The sequence below is a fragment of the Bufo bufo genome, chromosome 1, assembly GCF_905171765.1.
Source record: "Bufo bufo chromosome 1, aBufBuf1.1, whole genome shotgun sequence".
NCBI lineage: Eukaryota > Metazoa > Chordata > Amphibia > Anura > Bufonidae > Bufo > Bufo bufo.
In genome coordinates this window covers 438,482,837-438,503,268 of record NC_053389.1, presented here as the reverse complement: position 1 = coordinate 438,503,268, position 20,432 = coordinate 438,482,837, and the positions used below count along the sequence as shown (strand labels likewise).

General features: G+C 43.2%; 1 protein-coding gene across 2 annotated transcripts in view; it reads right to left on the bottom strand.

The window, feature by feature from the left end:
- The window catches only part of SCYL2 (SCY1 like pseudokinase 2), a 56,356-nt gene extending 36,199 nt beyond the window's left edge, over positions 1–20,157 (bottom strand). For both annotated transcript variants that reach the window (XM_040407145.1, XM_040407153.1), the window contains exons 1-5: positions 20,036–20,157; positions 18,255–18,450; positions 4,711–4,868; positions 3,098–3,242; positions 457–606 (exon numbers count right to left, since the gene is read on the bottom strand). In XM_040407145.1, the coding sequence (XP_040263079.1) occupies positions 457–606; positions 3,098–3,242; positions 4,711–4,868; positions 18,255–18,431 (630 nt within the window). In that variant the 5' untranslated portion in view covers positions 18,432–18,450; positions 20,036–20,157. The remainder of the gene's footprint in view (positions 1–456; positions 607–3,097; positions 3,243–4,710; positions 4,869–18,254; positions 18,451–20,035) is intronic.
- Between the last annotated feature and the right edge of the window lie 275 nt (positions 20,158–20,432).

The following is a 20,432-nucleotide window of genomic DNA, read 5'->3' as shown; positions in this document are numbered from 1 at the left end:
AATGATGGCTAAAACTGCTGAGGATGCGATTAACTTAAAAAGTAGTACTCACCTCACGGATAACCTGCCCATCCAATACGAAGTAACACTGCCTGGCCCAGGGATGATGTTCTGATACTGGGGCATGTGACTACTGCAGCCAATCTCATGCTCTGGTATCAGAAGGGGAGCGGTGGTGATTTATCAAGCGAGTACAGGTTTTTTATGTTTGAACACTACCCCCAGAAATGAATATCACATCACCTACAACATTTTAGGATAACATCTCGTGTATCTCTAGAGCTTTGGGATTTCATCTGTTGTAGAAATCTATTTGGCCTTATTCTTTCCTATTTCTCCAGGATTGCTAATACAAAAGTCACTTGCTCCTGTAAAACTGAAGACCGTATTCAATACTGAACATCACACAAAAAACTAATTGCTACTCCTGCCAGTCATGTGTCCCCTTGGAATTACCTCTTGTTCTGATGGGTTTACCGATGGATTGCAGAAGTCAAAACCCATAATTTTCCAGGCACCACTTTTGTTTAAAATTATATTTTCTGGTGTGAGATTTGCATGGATCATCTTGACGCTGCTATGTAAAAATGACAAGCCTTCAGAAACCTACAAGAGACAAAAATTGTTATTAGCAAATCTGTGCTTAAAATGTCAGACAATCCTTTCCTCAGCCGATTACACATGGAACCTGAAAAACGGCCAGTGACAATCCCACAGGTACAACATAGAAAACCCATAACAGCCATAGATAAAGTAGAAGGCTAGCTTCACACAGTGTTTGTTTGAGTCAGCGTTCGCTGCATATGCGTAGAAATTTTACCTATCATTAAATAGAAATATGCCAAAAGATTTCAAATCGCATACTGCCCTAAGGCTCATTCAGACAACTGTATCTGTTTTGCGGATGCCCTATAATAGAAATGCCTATTCTTTTCCACAATTACAAACAAGAATAGGACATGTTCTATCTTTTTTGCGATGCCACGTAACAGAATTACAAACGCGGACATAACAATGTGCTGTCCGCATCTTATGTGGGTCCACTGAGATTAAAGGGTCCACATTCTGTAAAATTGTGGAACGGATGCGGACACAAATATACGGTCATCTGTATGAGCCCTTTATCATATAATAAACATTGTTTCTAATACTATGTAACTGCACTGGGACAGTGTGCTACTCTGAATAGAGATTCCTTAAAGGCTATGTACACTTTTGGGGGCAATTTTTTATTGCATTGCACTTATTTTGAGCTAAAAATCTTTTTTTTAATTGGTCTTTATTAAAAATTATGGAATCCTTTTTTTGTGTACAGAGCTGAGATGCTCTACTAAGCTGCCTGTGGATTTTTTTTTATCTTTTTGGTCATCTGGGGAGCAGACAAACTCCTCATTAGTGATGGCCAGTTCGCCTTCTCCTTATCTCTGCTCTCTGACATTATAAACATTCAAAGCTCAATCTTACTGATATAATTGTGGCTTAATAAGTGTTAATGACCTCTTAGTAGTTTAGAGATGAGGGTTATTAGATGACCACACAAAAAGTGAAAGTGAAAGTACCAGTCACACAGCTAGAAAAACAGTTAATCCTTTGTGACAGAACGGCTCAATATTTTTAATAAAGGCCAATAGAAAATAGGATTTTTAGCCAAAAATGAGTGAAATGCAATCATAAAAAATGCCTCCAAAGGTGAACATAGCCTTTAAAAAATGTATGATATATATTATCATTTATTTTATTTATATATTTACATATACTGATTATTTCTCATATTTATTGATATGGCATGTGGTATTTATTCGTATGTGCTGTCCTCTACAGCAGCGGTCCTCAACCGCCAGGCCGCGGAAGATTGCTTGCCGGGCCACGGCAATACAGAGGAGCGGAGACGCCAGGCGCATGAGCACCCTTTCACACAGCGGGCGGCCGTACAGCGGGAAGGAAGAAGAGCGTTCCTTTCTTCCAACTGTGATGCCGGCCAGCCACTGGCACCAATGAGGAGAGAGTGGGTGGAGGAGGGGAGGGACTGTGGCCACTGTGCCACCAATGATAATTAACCAAAGGACCTTTCATGGGTCCGGACTTTATTAACTAAGTAGCAGGACATGTAGAGCAGCGCCCAGGGATCTCCCTGCACCTACTTTTATTCCTGGGCGCCGCTACGTTCGCCCACTGTGGCCCCCGTTACCGTCTCCCGTTCTGTATGCTAATTAATACTATGGGAACAACAGGGTGGAGACATCAGCTTCTCTCCCTGGGCGTTTTTCTTCTCCCTGGCTGTACCGCTGTCCAATAACTGCGCAGAGCGTCACAGCGAGGGAGAAAAAAAAAAAAAAAAAAACTCACCTTCTCCCTGGCTGTGACGCTCTGCGGAGTGATTGGACAGCGGTACAGCCAGGGAGAAGGAACGCCCAGGGAGAGAAGCGGATGTCTCCACCCTGGTGTTCCCATAGTAGTAATTAGCATACAGCACAGGAGACAGTAATGGCGGCCACAACAGGCGAACGGAGCGGCGCCCAGGAAAAATAGTAAGTGTAGGGTGATCCCTGGGCGCCGCTCTACATGTCCTGCTACTTAGTTAATAAATTCCGGACCCATGAAAGGTCCTCTTAAAGATACAGGAGGCGGGTGCTGCACCTGAGGGGTTAACTGCAGCTGATCGCAGCTCCCTGTCAGAGGTCGGGTGCCGGCTATGTGATTCTGCCGCACCAAACTCCTGTATCTGTATTAAAGGTTAATTATCATTGGTGGCGCAGTGTACCCCCCCCCCCCCAGTATTAAAAAAAATTGGTGGCGCAGTGCACGCCCCACCAGTATTAAAATCATTGGTGGCAGTGGCCACAGGGTCCCCTCTCCCCTCCTCCTCATTGGTGGCAGTGGCAGCTTCTGATCGGAGCCCCAGCAGTGTAATCCTGGGGCTCCGATCGGTTACCATGGGAGCCAGGACGCTACTGAAGCCTGGCCCATGGTAATCTCCCTGCTCTACAGGGTTGTACAGTGGACTATGTGTTTTTCACTTCTAAAAATGTAAATTAAAAAAATGAATCAAAAACAAATATATCCAGTGCTATTTTCATAGATAAAAATCACTTCTTACCTGAAGCAGGCCATATTTTGTTTCTACATCATATAATTTATGATCCTTAATATCTGCAGGGAGTGGAGATGGGAGATTGTCCCAGTTTCCAAGAACATTAGCTAAGCTGGCAAATACAGGTTCTGTGCAAAAGGCAAGACAATCCCTGCATGAAGCAAAAGAAGAAAGAATAACTCTACTTCCTACATTACCGCATGTGCACTTTTCTGTAAAGGCCATCATTTAGAATTCTATACATCAGGGCTGCCCTGAGCATTCGGCTGGATGCCACTGGAAATAGATAAAACGCTTGCCATCAGATCCACATCCCTGAGAAAGTTAGCTTCTCTGGCAGAAGTTTATTGTACGCTATTTGTGAAGATGACACTTTCCAGAATACAAATCACCAGAGCAAACACTCTAGAATCAGCACAGTGTGTGACCTGTGACTGCACGGTTCTGATAAATGAATATCTTTTTTGAGTAGCTAAAGTTAGATTAGATCAAAAATGTATTAGTGAAGAACCAGCATATAATACTGCAATTCTGCAGAACTATGAGTACTGCTCTGGGACAGAACACAGACTATAATTCACGACCGGTTAAGAAATAGAATGCATTTAAAACCAAGGTTTGCATGCAGATTACCTTAGATTTAAACCCAAATTGTGCTCTAAGATGGCAATATTCTTTAAAGGGGTTTTCCTGTAAGAACATTTATCATCTAACCACAGTGTTGGGTTCTGACTACTGGTACCCCCACCGATTCATGAGAAGGGAGGTCCTCGAGACCAGCCTTAAGCAAATCGACCTTTGGATCATAGATCTGAAGTAGATTTGTTCAAATACTTCGATTTTAATGCTATTTCTGTACAGGATTAAAATGCATTGGCTATGTTGAGACAAAGTTAGTCTCGCCTACTGTATTCAAATCTGCGTATTTAAAAACTATTTAAAACAGGAATATGAAATGGGCTTTGGTTCTGGCTGGTACCTCGGTAGCAAAGCCCAGTTCGGATTGCCATTTTAAATTGTTTTTAAATACGCAGATATGAATACAGTAGGAATTCACCGAAGTCTTGCACGACTTCAGGCGAGCCGAACTTTGGCTCCACGGAGCCAATACATTTTAATGCTGTACAGAAACAGCATTAAAATCAATGTATTTGAACAAATCAACTTCGGATCTATGATCCGAAGGTCGATTCGCTCAAGCCTACTCGAGATCCGGGCGGTGCATATGTGTGACTACTTCGACATTCAGAAACATGTGTATGCATTATACTAGCAATTCTTGTCATAAGCTGCAGTTTACTGCAGTGCGAATGCTGGTAACACATCCATCCGTGATTACACAGGCCGAAGCAAACTAAATGTGGGAGGGACAATTGCCCGCAGCACATCCCCGATTACACATGGAAATGTGCTGCCGATATTTGGGCATCTTCCTGATGAAAGATCCCCATCAGCTGACAAACTATCAATTATAAGGGTCAATTATCACCAATGAGCCTTCCTATGAACACATATTCCCAATAATTGGCCCTAAAATCGTGCAGTCTTACAGGGCCCCTAGGTGTAGCACACTTAAAAATGTATTCTGCTCAATGTGAATCCGTTATAAGCCGTCTTACCTCGACTCTTCAAGAGGATGCTGCACAGTAAGTAACCGTGGGTGACGGAGCCTTGTTAACTGCTGAACACCCCGCTTCAGGGAATCTATAATTTGGTCCTTCTCATACTTTTGATATTTATCAATCAACTTCTTGTCAAACACGAAAACAGCAACTTCCTGGTAAAACAGGAAAAAAAAATACCTTATTATGACATTGCTCTAAGGGTAATTTTATTTGAGGGACATTTACACTAATAGGAAAGGAACACTGCTTGCTTCATTTTTTTCAGCACAGCTAACCAATTTGGCTAAATTTAATAAAAAATAAAAAAAATAAAAAAAATAAAAAATCCAGTATTGTGATTCATAAAAGTGGTACAGCCCGGCCAAAATGCTACTCTTGGAAAGTATGGGAGTGATTAGGGTTCAGAGATGCATGTCCTGCTCCTCAGTCTCTCCAGCTGCAAAGATTACCCTGCAATTCCTCCTGTCTGTGTATTAGAAGAAATAAAAGGGGGAACACACACGGAGGATAGGGCATGCACGTCCAGTCCACCTTACAACTGGTGGGCAAAACAGAGAGCAACCAATGTAAACAGTGAGAGTCGCATTGACTGCATTTAAAAACATGTATTTAAATAGGCATGGCAATTACAGGGGATGTCTGTGCTGAGATGAGTTAAAGAAGCACTCCGCAGTGTTTTTTTCTTTTCTTTGCCTATTTTTTAAGAATAAGATAGAGGCTCTTGTGTATGCCTTGTGTATACCTGGTTCATCTAACGTGTAATTTGTCGGTTGGCAGCCATCTTGATTCTTTTTCCCCTCAGTTAATGAATCCTGCCATCATGCCTGGCTTTGCAAAGACAGTGGGAGCAAAGTCTCACCCCACTGCACTACGCTATGTTATCAGTGATATACAGCTGCTGTCCCCACACACTGTAGGATCTCCATGTTCTCCTATGTGATACAGGTTGAGCTTCTCTGCCCTGTCAGCTCTTACATTCAGGAGGCAGGGAGATCAGTGTGAAGCTAATTGTCATAGAACTACCCTGGAGAGTCAGCACACACAGCTAGTACAGACAGTGTGAGTCAGGAGGTTTATATAACTGCAGCTAGTTACTCTGTACACACACACACACACACACACACACACACACACACTATATACAGTACAGACCAAAAGTTTGGACACACCTTCTCATTCAAAGAGTTTTCTTTATTTTCATGACTATTAAAATTGTAGATTCACACTGAAGGCATCAAAACTATGAATTAACACATGTGGAATTATATACATAACAAACAAGTGTGAAACAACTGAAAATATGTCATATTCTAGGTTCTTCAAAGTAGCCACCTTTTGCTTTGATTACTGCTTTGCACACTCTTGGCATTCTCTTGATGAGCTTCAAGAGGTAGTCCCCTGAAATGGTTTTCACTTCACAGGTGTGCCCTGTCAGGTTTAATAAGTGGGATTTCTTGCCTTATAAATGGGGTTGGGACCATCAGTTGCGTTGAGGAGAAGTCAGGTGGATACACAGCTTATAGTCCTACTGAATAGACTGTTAGAATTTGTATTATGGCAAGAAAAGAGCAGCCAAGTAAAGAAAAACGAGTGGCCATCATTACTTTAAGAAATGAAGATCGGTCAGTCAGTCAGCCGAAAAATTGGGAAAACTTTGGAAGTAAGGGCTATTTGACCATGAAGGAGAGTGATGGGGTGCTGCGCCAAATGACCTGGCCTCCACAGTCACCAGACCGGAACCCAATCGAGATGGTTTGGGGTGAGCTGGACCGCAGAGTGAAGGCAAAAGGGCCAACAAGTGCTAAGCATCTCTGGGAACTCCTTCAAGACTGTTGGAAGACCATTTCAGGGGACTACCTCTTGAAGCTCATCAAGAGAATGCCAAGAGTGTGCAAAGCAGTAATCAAAGCATAAGGTGGCTACTTTGAAGAACCAAGAATATGACATATTTTCAGTTGTCTCACACTTGTTTGTTATGTATATAATTCCACATGTGTTAATTCATAGTTTTGATGCCTTTATAGTCATGAAAATAAAGAAAACTCTTTGAATGAGAAGGTGTGTCCAAAATTTGGTCTGTACTGTATATGCACTCCTGGTCCTTTACATAGGAAGACTATTATACTTTTAACAGAATACAGAGGAGTGTGGAGAAGGGAGGTGCCTGGGAGCTGCCAGGAGGGATTTGATTGGTGATTATGTCATCCCGTAGTTCACAGGAAGTCAGCCCCATGGGAGAGACCGAGTTCCGGTTCACACATTAGAGCAAGCTCTGGCATGCTGACCAGACCTGAGGTCACATAACCAGATTCCCAAAATGAAAAGGTTCAAAATTTATGGATGCAGTAGAGCTAGGGTGTAACCTATGACACTGTTAGAAGACTGGTGGCAAGTAAGTAATAGATGTAAAATAAAATAAAAACCTGGAGTGCTTTTTTAATAGGGAATCTGTCACCACATACCTTGAAATGAAACCTTCCCCATGTGAAGATGTGCACTTGTCAGCATATTTCAATGCTCTTGGTGATCTCCAGGTCTGTACCGCACATGCACCAGACGCACTACCGCTGGACTTCAGTCAAAGCGGTGTGGGCATGGCCTGGAAACAAAATAAGCAGAGTTGCAGGTGCAATGGCAACACCCTCGTTGCACCCAGTGGCTCATTAGCACAAACTTAAAATGCTTATTTCTCCGGATTGGGGGTGCCTATAAAGATGGGACCAACAGTACTGAATTATGCTGATAAGCGCACATCTGCACATGGGGAAGGTTTCATTTCAAGGTATGTGGTGACAGATTCCCTTTAAGGTGCAAGGTGCATAATTCTCTTTAAAAGGGTTTTCCTGGATAGGTCATCAGTATCAGATCGTTGGGGGTCCGACACCCTGAACTCCCGCAGATCAGCTGTTTGAAAAAGCACCTGTGAGCGTTGCGGCCTTCCCTGTGCTCACTAAGTACAGTGCTGTACATTGTATAGCGGCTGTGCTTGGAGTCGCGCTCGGCCCCATTCACTTCACGTGACCAATTAAAATGCCTTCACTGGCCTAGGAAAAGTGAGAGCCGCTGCCTTCTCGAACAGCTGATGAGCGGGGGTCCCAGGTGTTGGACCCCCACTGATCACCTATCCCGAGTATAGGTCATCAGTATAAAAGTCTTGGAAAACTCCTTTCAATTGTAAGCATGTATACAATTTATAAATACACCTGTAATACAACTGTTTCTTCACCCCTTCCTGACATATGACGTAATAGTACGTCACAGCAGGAAGTGACTTCCCGCAATTTGACGTACTACTACTTCATGCTGATCGGGCAGGCACTGGAGCGGTGCGCCCCCATCAGTTCAGGGGACCAGATGTCACTGATAGCCAGGCCCCTGCTGTATCCGCCGATCAAAGTAAAAGCGGACGTCGGCGATGTTTGCGGTCAGTGAGGGTAGCCATCAGGTCCCTGCTCTGTGGTGACGGGGACCCGATGGGTGAGAAGGCAAGGCATCGGGACCTGCCTTCTACAGAAACCTAGGAGATCCAGCCCTTGGCTGGATCTCCTAGGCAACTGTTAGTGTATTACACTGTGTAATACACTAACAGGCAATGCATTACAATACAGATGTATTGTAATGCATTGCAGAGAGGATCAGACCCACAGAAGTTGAAGCCCCAGAGTGGGACAAAAATAAAGTATAAAAAAAAGTAAAAAAAAGTGTTTTCATAAGAAAAATAAAGTTTTAAGTAAAAAAACAAAAAAAAACACCCCTTTCCACTAAAGTAAAAAAACAAACAAACAAAAAAACATATATTAGGTATCGCCGAGTCCGTAACGTCTGGCTCTATAAAACTATCACGGACTGAAATAGAGACGCTAAAACTACAACTTTATTGGATATACACTAAAATAAGGGGGAGGGAGGGTCAAACCCTGTAAAAAGAAAAAGCCCCCTGTCAGAGGAGAAGATAACATATGCTATGCTCAGAGGACTTGAGCACAGGGGGTAGACGAATGTGATGCTTGTAAGTCACTACCCACCAGTTACTGCCACTAGGGGGGATTATTTGTATATTTACATATCAACTGGCTGTTCATCCATTACACTGAGCCCAGGGTGTATGATGTAATTATACCACCACATATGGGGTCCCAGTGAAAGAGAGAAAGACAGCAGCCAGGTGAATAAAAAGAACTTCACTCGCAGCTAAGCCAGACGCCAACCCCAATGCGACAGGGGAAAACACAGGTGTGTGGAAGATCACTAACACCTGTGGCTGGACTAGTGCGGTGAATATAAGAAGCAATAGTAGACGTCCACCAGGATTCCCACCATAAACTGGAGGATATGAAAAATTTAATCCTGTACGTGTATCAGAGGTAGAGTGTCTGAGGCATCTGTATAATGTTTGGTTTGTGAACCGATGACCAACACTACTCCTCTCTCCTAATGGCATTTAGGAGCTATGTCTGATAGCTCAGCTTCATAAGCAACAAGCAGGAAGTATAGGCTCAACGCGTTTCTTCTGATTTAGAGTCCTCAGGAGCGAGTATGCCGAGCTGCAGCTGTCCCACCGCCGCGGCGACAGCCTCCGGCGCTAGTTCGGCCGTGAAGCGGCGGCCCGAACATGCTACTTTATAAAGGGGAGATCCCCCCCTTTCATGAAACGGGGATTCTGGAGCGGACCAATCGCCGCCTGTCAGCTCCTTCATTGCAATTGTGAGCGCTAAATAAGGATTCCCAGCGTAAGAATTGAATGCTTGGCATAACGAAAGGCAGGGTGAAGGATTAATCGCTAGGGAAAAACAGACGGGGACAACGCTGTGGCACTGAAGGCAGTGCGCTGAGAGGCCAGTCACATAGAACACACAGAGATAAAAAAAACAAGCGTAGGTAAGCATGTCATATGAGCAAAGATACGAGGGGGAGGTAGCAAGGGGGGGGGGGGTACGCATAAATTGGCAAAAAGCAGTCAGAAGATGTATCCCTGTGTCATAAAGTATAGCTTATACCTAAGCCATGCCTCCTCTCCTCCTTGCATAAAATGGAATTAGGAGATGACAGACCGCAAAGAATATACTCCCTAAAAAGACCTGCATCTACTGTATTGAGTCAATAAAGCTGACATACGAAATATGGTCATTGAGTCAATGAGGCCACAGTGTTCCCAATTTAAAGGTCCATTGGGCCTCCTTCTGTAGGACTCGTTGATCCAAATGGCCCCCACGGGGAGAGGGACGTACCACCTCAATTCCCTGAAACCGTATGGCCTGTATGTCGAGTATTGACATGACGGGCCACAGGGGTGTCATTGTTTTTGCGGATGTCATCAAGATGTTCTCCTATACGGCGGTGGAATTCGAGGATTGTCTTCCCAACGTATTGTATACCGCAGGTACATGCAATCAGGTATACTAGCCCGGAGGATCTACAATTAATGAAAGTACGAATGGTATATGACTTGGTGGTAACTGTACTACAGAATGTGAACCCGGGCTTGATGGAGTCACATGCAATGCAACTGCCACAGCGAAACGTCCCTTTAAGGGGCTTATCCACCCAGGTAGAAGAAGTTGGTGTCTGAAAGAAGCTGTGACAGAGACGATCCTTGAGGTTGCGACCCCTTCGGTACGTAAATCGCAGGAGTAGAACCGACACAGTTACCAACGTCGGGGTCCATCTGCAGAATCCCCCAATGCTTGCGGAGGATCTCCCGTATAGGACCATTTGCCACATCAAAGGTGGCAATTAGTCGAACCTGTCCCTGGTCACTCTCTCTCACACAAGGATTAAGGAGTGATTCACGGGCGCAAGATAGCGAATGTTGGTAGGCTGAAGAGACTACTACTACGGGGGTAACCTCTATTCACGAATCTGTTGGTCAGATCATAAGCTTTAACCTGGAAATTTGAAAGGGATGAACAGTTGCGACGCACTCAAAGAAATTGTCCCTTTGGTATACCCTTTTTTAGCGGATAGGGATGGCAACTCTCCCAATGTAGTAGTGTATTTGTTGCCGTGCTTTTACGGTATAGACTCGTATGTATCCTACCGTCTTCCGCCTTCATGATGGTCAGATCGAGAAACGTGATCTTAGTAGGGTTAATTTCAGAGGTGAAAAACAAGCCATAGTTATTAACATTAAGGGCCTGCACAAATTCATTGAACTTCTGTAGTCCCATTCCAGAATATCAGCACATCATCGATGTATCTGGCCCACATCGTGATGTGACCTGACCAGGTGTTCATCTCATCTCCAAATACTGTCTCCCTCTCCCACCAGCCCAGGTACAGGTTGGCATAAGACGGCGCGCATGGGCTACCCATGGCCATGCCCCTGAGCTGGTGGTAGACACGCCGGTTAAACAGGAAGACGTTATGATCTAGGATAAAGCCAAGCAGGCTGACAACCAATTCATTATACAGAGTATATTCCATACCTCGTTCTTGCAAAAAAAAGCTGTATAAACCTAGACCCATGTGAGCAATGGAACTATGAAGGGGGCCTCCACTTCGAGACTGGCAAGAAAGGTGCAGTCATCGACGTGGAGGCCATCGATTTTGTTTACAATATCCATAGTGTCCCTCACGTTGGAGGGCATTGCCAACACAAAAGGCCGCAGGATGATGTCGACATAGGTGCTAATCTGTTGGGTAAGGCCGTTGGTGCCCGACACTATAGGTCTACCTTTGAGGGGATGTCGACCCTTGTGCACCTTTGGCAGACTATAGAAACATGCCATCTGGGGATATGCGGGTAAGAGCGTGTCAAACTCAACTTTACTGATGATACGTGCTTCAAGAGCTGAGTTCAGGATATACTTGAGTTTTTTCAAGTACTGCTCAGTTGGATTGGAGGGGAGAATATTGTAACAATCCCTGTTATTAAGAATGTCCATGCACATCCCAACATATTGTTCTCCATCTAATAACACAATATTCCCCCACTTATCAGCAGGCTTTATAACGATGGTATCGTCACGCTCAAGAGATAGAAGGCCCTCAATTTCCTCCTTAGAGAGATTATTGATGCCCCACCTTTGTCCCTTCAGTTGTACTAGTTCATCAGTGACAACCCTCAGGAACACATCTAAGGGGGTGATGTCATTTTAGGGGGGATTTTGGTGGGAGCGTTTCCTCATCGAGGTGAAAGGGCCTTCACCCGGGATCCTTTCTCCCTCAATGGAGGAGGAGATCAGCAAGGTTGCGCACATCCTCCAGATCTGCCAGATCAACACCTAATGCTTCACATTGACGTCTATCGTGGTGAGTAAAGAATTTTTTCCATTTCAGGTTCCTAATAAATAAATTCAAATACTTGATCCATGTGAACAGATCAAAGGAATGAGTAGGAACAAAGGAAAGGCCTTTCTTGAGAAGGCTAGTCTCACCATCAGATAATGTCCTATGCGACAGATTAATTACTTGTAACTCATCTCCTGTGGGGCCACCGGAGGGGGGCCTAGTCAAACACATTTACTGATCTCTCAATAGATACGTAGTTAGAGGGGGGCCCTGGCCTAAAAAATTACTAGTGGCCCTAGACTGAGTACATCTACCTCTATGTGGCCTACCCCTATTCTGTCCCCTGGAGGGTCCAGGAGGCTGCAATTGTGTTCTGCCACTATGCGAGGATTCAGTGTCAGTATCCCCTTCTGATGAGAAGGGCTCAGTTTCGGCTTCAAGGCCCCTGACAGGTCTGGCCCTATAGTCAAATAGCCACCCTTCCCTGAAGTCAGTAATATCTCGTAAATATTGTGCGTGTTTTCTTTCCTTCAGCTGGGCAGTATATTTTTGAACGGCCTGTTCCAATCGCTGTTCCTTGCGTTGAAACTCAGCATTAGTTGAAAACTTCTTGGCTGAATCAATCAACTCTTGCAGGACAGCAGTACTTTTTTCAAAGAGATTTCTCTTCCTCAATCAATAAACCCATAAAGCGAAGGGAAGATGTTTTCCCTGGCTTTTTCTTTTTACAAGGTTTCACCCTCCTCCCCCTTATTTTAGTGTACATCCAATAAAGTTGTAGTTTTAGCATCTCTATTTCAGTCCGTGATTACTTCTCATAATTGAGACGTACTATCGATCCAATCCTCTTTGTCCGTGAACGCTCTATAAATCTATCACAAAATCTACCCCGTCAGAAAAACACCATAAAAAATAATAATGGTGTCAAAAAGTAATTTTTTGTCACCTTTCATCACAAAAAGTAGTAACAAGCGATCAAAAAGTCATATGTACCCCAAAATAGTACTAAACCATCACCACATCCTGCAAAAAATTAGCCCCTACATCGGCCAAAAAAAAATGGCTTTCAGAAAATGCTGACATTAAAATATCATTGTTTCAAAAATGCTTTTATTGTGTAAAACCTAAATAAATAAAAATAGTATACATATTAGGTATTGTCACGTCCATAACGACCTGCTCTAAGAAAATATCACATGAACTAACCCCTCAGGTCAATGCTGTAAAAAAATTTAAATAAAAACTGTGCCAAAACAACCAATTTTTTGTCACCTTGCTCCATAAAGAGTAATATTGAATGATCAATCATATGTGCCTAAAAATTGGATGAATAAAAACGTCAACTCTTCCTGCAAAAAATTAGCCCCTGCACAAGACAATCGAAAAAAAAAAAAAAAAAAAAGGCGTTCAGAAAATGGACACAAACTAAATTTTTTTCAAAAATTCTTTATTATGTAAAACTGAAACAAACAAACAAAAGTAGTCATATTTGGTATTGTCACGTCTGTAACAACTTGCTCTATAAAGATAACACATGATCTAACCTGTCAGACGAACACTGTAAAAAACAAAAACTGTGCCAGAACAGCCATTTTTTGGTTACCTTGCCTCACAAAAAGGGTACTATAGAGCAATCAAAATTCATATGTACCCCAAAATAGTGTCAATACAACCGGCACCTTATTCCATAGTTTCCAAAATGGGGTCACTTTTTGGTAGTTTTCACTATAGGGTGCATCAGGGGGGCTTCAAATGGGACATGGTGTCTAAAAAGCAGTCGAGAAAAATTGCCTTCCACAAACCTCCTTTATTTCTGCGCCTTGTGTCCCTACAGCAGTTTACCACCACATGTGGAATGTTTCTGTAAAACGCAGAATCAGGTTCATATGGGCCTGGGGTAGAAGGAGTTAATAGACCAGCAAAACTGTAAACTGTAGATGGGGACTACAAATGCATAAATAATAGGAAGTGTCATATTAATGGTCTAGTGATGTACAGGGTTTGTGTAGTGAAGTAAGATCAAACACAGCATACATACCCAGATGAAACAAAGGATCATGAGATTTTGTAATGGAGAGTGGTACTCCCTCATCTAAGGCTGGGTTCACACTGTATTATAGACCTCTGCTGTGCTTTCCATCGGGGCTACAAACATATGCTCCGACAGGTCACTTTATTGAGGCAGACGGGTGGCCAAAGGGTTCGTCTTTGGACTTCGTTTGGCCAGCTTTCACTTGTTTCCAGCTTTTTGGCCGACAGAACAGTGCAGTAGACTGCGCTATTCTGATTTCCAAAAAAAGATGGAAACAAAAAGAAAGCAGGTCAAATGCCTCCCAGAAGTGAGCGCATCTGTCACAGTACATGTCTGAATACTGCTTTTGGGTATTCAAACATACACACTGACTGAAAACCCAGTGGAAGGCTATAACGCAGTGTGAACATAGCCTGATAAAAATACCCATTTCCCTTTACAAGCTTCAGAAATTCAATAATAACCTGGAAAAGTTTGGGGGTATTTATCAAAACTGTTCATACATTAGTCTTGATATAGTATGCACTGCCATGAAATGCACCAAAATTATTTCAAAGTAGCAAATGCCTTTTAAGAATTTTGGTGCAACATGGGAGGTCCATGAAGGAACTAAAATCAATTCCACTTCCTGCCCCACTCACTTTTTAGGAAAGTGGCTAGTGGAGTATTAACCCCTTCTACCCTGGGCCAGTTTTCGCCCTTCTGTCCAACCCATTTTTTTTTTGCAAATCTGACATGTGTCACTTTATCTGGTAATAGCTATGGGACTTTTTTATCCAACCATTCTGAGATTGTTTTATCGTGACACATTGTACTTCAGGCTTAGAAGTTTAGAAGCAATTAAAATTTTCTAGAAAATTTCCAAAACCACCTTTTTAAGGACCAGTTCAGGTCTAAAGTCACTTTGTGGGGCTTCCATAGTGGAAACCCCCCATAAATTACCCCATTGTAGAAACTACACCCCTCAAGATACTCAATACTGATATTACAAACTTTATTAACCCTTTAGGTGTTCCACAAGAATTAAAGGAAAATGTAGATGAAATTTCTAAATTTCACTTTTTTGGCAGATTTTCCATTTTAATCCATTTTTTTATATTTAACACATCGAGGGTTAGCAGCCAAACAAAACTCAATATTTATTACCCTTATTCTGCGGTTTACAGAAACACCCCATATGTGGTTGTAAAATGCCGTATGGGCACACGGCAGGGCGCAGAAGAAAAGGAGCGCCGTATGGTTTTTGGAAGGCAGATTTTGCTGAACTGGTTTTTAGATGCCATGTCCCATTTGAAGCCCCCCGGATGCACCCCTACAGTAGAAACTCCCAAAAAATTACCCCATTTTGGAAACTAGGGTATAAGGTGCCAGTTTTATTGGTACTATTTATTATACATATGATTTTTATTGCTCTATATTACGATTTTTGTGAGGAAAGGTAACCAAAGAATGGATGTTTTGGCACCGTTTCTATTTTTTTAAACATTCATCTGACAGGTTAGATCAGGTGCTATTTTTATAGAGCAGGTTGTTACGGACGCAATGATATCAAATATGTCTACTTTCTTTGTTTGTTTCAGTTTTACATAAGGCATTTTTGAAAAAAAATTATGTTTTCGTGTCTCCATTTTCTGAACGCCTTATTTTTTTTATTTTTCTGCCGATCATCTTATGCAGGAGCTCGTTTTTTGCAGGAAGAGTTGACGATTTTATTGGTAGCATTTTTGGGTACATATGATTTTTTGATCATTCATTATTACACTTTATGGGGCAAGGTGACCAGAAAATTGGTAATGTTGGCACAGTTTTTATTTATTTATTTTTACAGCGTTCACCTGAGGGGTTAGGTCATGTGATATTTTTATAGAGCTGGCCTTTTTTTTTCCACAATTTTATGTGCGTTTTATTTTTGGAAATTTTATTTATTAATTTTTTACTGGTGACTGTTTTATTGAAAAAAAAAAAAAAACAAGGTAAGGCTACTTTCACACCTGCGTTAGGTACGGATCCGTCTGGTATCTGCACAGACGAATCCACACCTATAATGCAAACGCTTGTATCCGTTCAGAACGGATCCGTTTGCATTATTCTTTTAAAAAAAAGTCTAAGTAAAAACTGATCTGTCCTGACTTACATGGAAAGTCAATGAAAGACGGATCCGTTTTCAATTGCACCATATTGTGTCAGTGAAAATGGATCCATCCCCATTGACTTACATTGTAAGTCAGGACGGATCCGTTTGGCTCCGCATCGCCAGGCGGACACCAAAACGCAAGCAGCGTTTTGGTGTCCGCGTCCAGAGCGGAATGGAGGCGGAACGGAGCCAAGCTCATGCATTCTGAACGGATCCTTATCCATTCAGAATGCATTGGGGCTGAACTGATCCGTTTTGAACTGTTTGGGAGATCCATGAAACGGATCTCACAAACGAAATTCAAAACGCCAGTGTGAAAGTAATAATGCACTTAATAAAATAGATGCAAGCATTATATATGGAGAAAGTCCTCACTCTGATATGATAATAGCTGAGACACTTAGCCAATATATTTTGATCAAAACACATCTGAGCCCGCCTACCAAGCGCCAAGGTGGTCTCAGGTCAGGAGGGTCCTACGCTAAACCTACCTAAGCCATTGGGCTTCTTTGTTCAGAAGCGCAGACCCCGCACATATGGTGTGCTGCTCCTAGTCACCTCCATGTGCATCAAGCAACCAATGGGAGGAGGAGCAAGCACACCTGTATGTACCCCCTAATCAAGGCGCTGTATGAGATTTGATCAAAATATATTGGCTAAGTGTCTCAGATTTTATCATATCAGAGTGAGGACTTTGTCCATATATAATGCTTGCATCTACTTTACTAAGTGCATTATTATCTTATTTCTGTGATTTTTTTCATGAATATGGCCAGGGACATGCGCACATTTATTTATCATACTGTGCAGGATGTTTTTATTTTTGTTTTTGATGTGATATTTTTGACTGTTTTATTGGTAACATTTTGTAGGACATATGCCTTTTTGATCGCTTGGTGTTGTACTTTTTGTGATGTAAGGTGGCTTTTTTTTACACCGTTTTTATATTTATATGGTGTTTATTGGAGGGGGTGGTTCATGTGATATATTTATAGAGCCGGTCGTTACGGATGCGGCAATACCCAATATGTGTGTTTTTTCTATTTTTTTATATAAAATACAGCAGGGGCCCGGCTATCAGTGACTGCCGGGCCCCTGCAGTGATCACGTGCGTACCGCTCAGGCGCCTGCCCGATCACCATGACGTACTATTACATCAAGATGCGGGAAGTCACTGACTTCCATGACGTAATAGTATGTCATATGTCAGGAAGGGGTTAAAGGCCACAAAGTCACAATTTTTTGTGTTCAAATGGTGTTGTGCTGAAGTTTGCTATTGTTCCATAATGACATTAATAACCATTCTCCAAGTAGTCGCACCTTAAATGGTCACTGTACTTTCACACAGCATTATCTAAATCAATAGTACAGGTGAATATAAGAAACTTTGTAATATATCTTATCAGAGAAAAGGCTTTGTTCTAGATTTATCCCTTTTGATTTCCTCCGCCCCCATTTCTAAACTAACTTTTGCTTTGAACTCTTGTGAGCAATCAGTCTTGTCAGACCAACAGGGATTGCCTGCCCACTGAAGGATCAGATTGCATCATCCCATAGTGATGTCTGAGATGGGAATAACCCTTTAAGGCCCTTTTACACAGGCCGATGATCAGGCGAAGAATTGTTCCTGCCAGGTGTAAACATGTCTGACGATCAGAACAGCTTGCTTGTCAGGTGATCACATGTTTTATGCAGGTATAAAAGTGCTAGTTTCTCAGCTGCACACCTTATGTAAGCAGATGATGTGCTGCAGACAACTGCAAACTGGATGGCAGAGAACAATCAATTTGTGCCTACACACTTTGCATGCACAATGACTGCACTGCTTAAACGAGGGCAGACTGACCGGCTGCACACATTACTGGAAGAAACAAGCCCATGTAAAGGTTCCTTAGTTTGTACCCACATCTGTCAGGCATCTGTGGATCCAGAAACCTCCAATATGCCAGCTGTAGTGAAACTACAACTCCAAGCATGCTCAATTCACTTCCATGGAAGTTCTGACAACAGTCGAGCAAGTGTGCATGCTGGGAGTTGTAGTTTCACAACAGTCAGAGTACTGGAGGTTGCTTACCCCTGCTAGGTACAATGGCTTCCTAGTACATGTCCAGCCCTTGCTACCATGATGTGACAAATACGCACCTGTTTTGTGGACTTTTTCGTCCCATTGAAGATTTTCCAAGCAAGTCCATTGCCTCCACTGGCTATGTGTTTCCCCACATCAAATTCCCTTGTGACAGGGTTTCCCATGACAGCGCTGGTAACATCTGCGGTCACCTTTGTGACTGTGCTTTTCAGCTTGTTCAGCATGGACTCCATTTTGGTTTTCTTCCTTGACCTTGCACATATTAAAGAAAAGGGAAAAAGTCAAAGTCAGATGAGATCGAAAATAGATGTTACCAAGCGTTCGAGAACAAGGCTGTCATTTTCTAACACCGTTTGAATTAACAATGAATAACTTACATAGTGCAGACTGAAAACTGCCAGCTCTGTACATCTTAGGCTACTTTCACACTAGCGCTTTTTACGGATTCGTCATGGGTCTGCAAAAACGCTTCCATTACAATAATACAACCGCATGCATCAGTCATGAACGGATCCGGTAGTATTATGTCTTATATAGCCAAGACGGATCCGTCCGGAACACCATTGAAAGTCAATGGGGGACGGATCCGTTTTCGATTGTATCAGAGAAAATGGATCCGTCCCCATTGACTTACATTGTGTGTTTGGCTCAGTTTCGTCAGACGGACAGCATAACACTGCAAGCAGCGTTTTGGTCTCCGCCTCCAAAGCGGAATGGAGACTGAACGGAGGCAAACTGATGCATTCTCAGCGGATCCTTTTCCATTCAGAATGCATTAGGATGCAAACTGATCCGTTTTGGACCGCTTGTGAGAACCCTGAACGGATGTCACTAACAGAAAGCCAAAATGCCAGTGTGAAAGTAGCCTTAGAGCGTACCTGTACTAAGGCCTCAAGTTGAATGGGTCCGGCCCGCTGGACGGATGTTGCCCGTGCATTGGGGACCGCAATTGCGGTCCCCAAGGCACAGAACGGCCGCACAACGGCTGCGTGCATGAGGCCTTACACTGGGGATTTGGCGCACACATATATGTGTGGCAAATCAGCATGTAATACACAACATGTCAATGTGGCCTAAGGCGTTGTCAAAACCACTTGCATGGAGTACTGCCTACCACGGGCATCCCTCCAGTCACCTGACCTCAACACAATCAAATAAGTACGAAGAGATAGAGATATATATATATATATATATACACATACACATACACACACACACACACACACACACACTAGACTGTGGGGGAGATTTATCATAACTGGTGTAAAGGAAAACTGGTTTAGCCACCCACTTTTACTGTATATACATTTCTCCTACAGGACGGGACCACCAAAGACAGAGCTGCCTTTTGTCATGATGTCCTTGTGTCCTAACAGAGCATATGGGGGGGACATCACCTCCATTGCTACAAAAGGAGCTCAATGCGGAGGGCTGCGGGGGTCTGAGCCCCCTGTCACCCTCCTTCTAGGCAGGAACTGATCCCATGGGTGTCAGCTGTACCCTTTTTTAGTTAGCACACAAGGGTCCAGCCTTAATGTCTGATATACTCCCTGTATGTTCTATAGTGTTAAGTGTCTCTTCTCAGGCTCTACACGGAGGATTCTTCTTGAAGCATGGGAATACTCCTAAGCTGAGCTTTATCTCAATCAACCTGAGCACATGTAACTGGTGCATGATTAAATATGACAGAATGGAGAAACAGGCAGCAGTGTAAAGCAAGCGCGCAGACACACACACAGCAGTTGGCCACCCACTGTCTATGACAAGTTCCTGTGACAAGTCACTGTGCTACTGCCAGCAGATAGTAAAGCTTCTCTCCTCCGTACAGGCCCCATACCTGTCCCCAGCTCTGAGTACACAGGAGGCGGCGAGCTGTGATTAGGACATACGGCTACGTGCTCCTCCCGTCAGGCCGCCTCACTTCTTTCCTCGTTCAGGTGGCAGCTGCCTCCACATCTGCCGTCAGCTGACCACCATGCTCCAATCACTAGAGCTCGAAACACCCCGTCCACTCATGGGCAAGACTATGCGGCCATTTTCCTGAACGTCGCTATGATACCACACTATACTAGAGGCTACAACAAAATGGCGCCTCACTACAAGCCGCCCCGTAGTGTATAGCTCGTGCTCCACTTCAAAACCTGTCCGGAAAACAAACAAGCTGTTTTGTTCCCTTCTTGCGACAATGATGTATAACGAGGGCTAATTTCTCAGGCTGAAAATATATAAAAGGC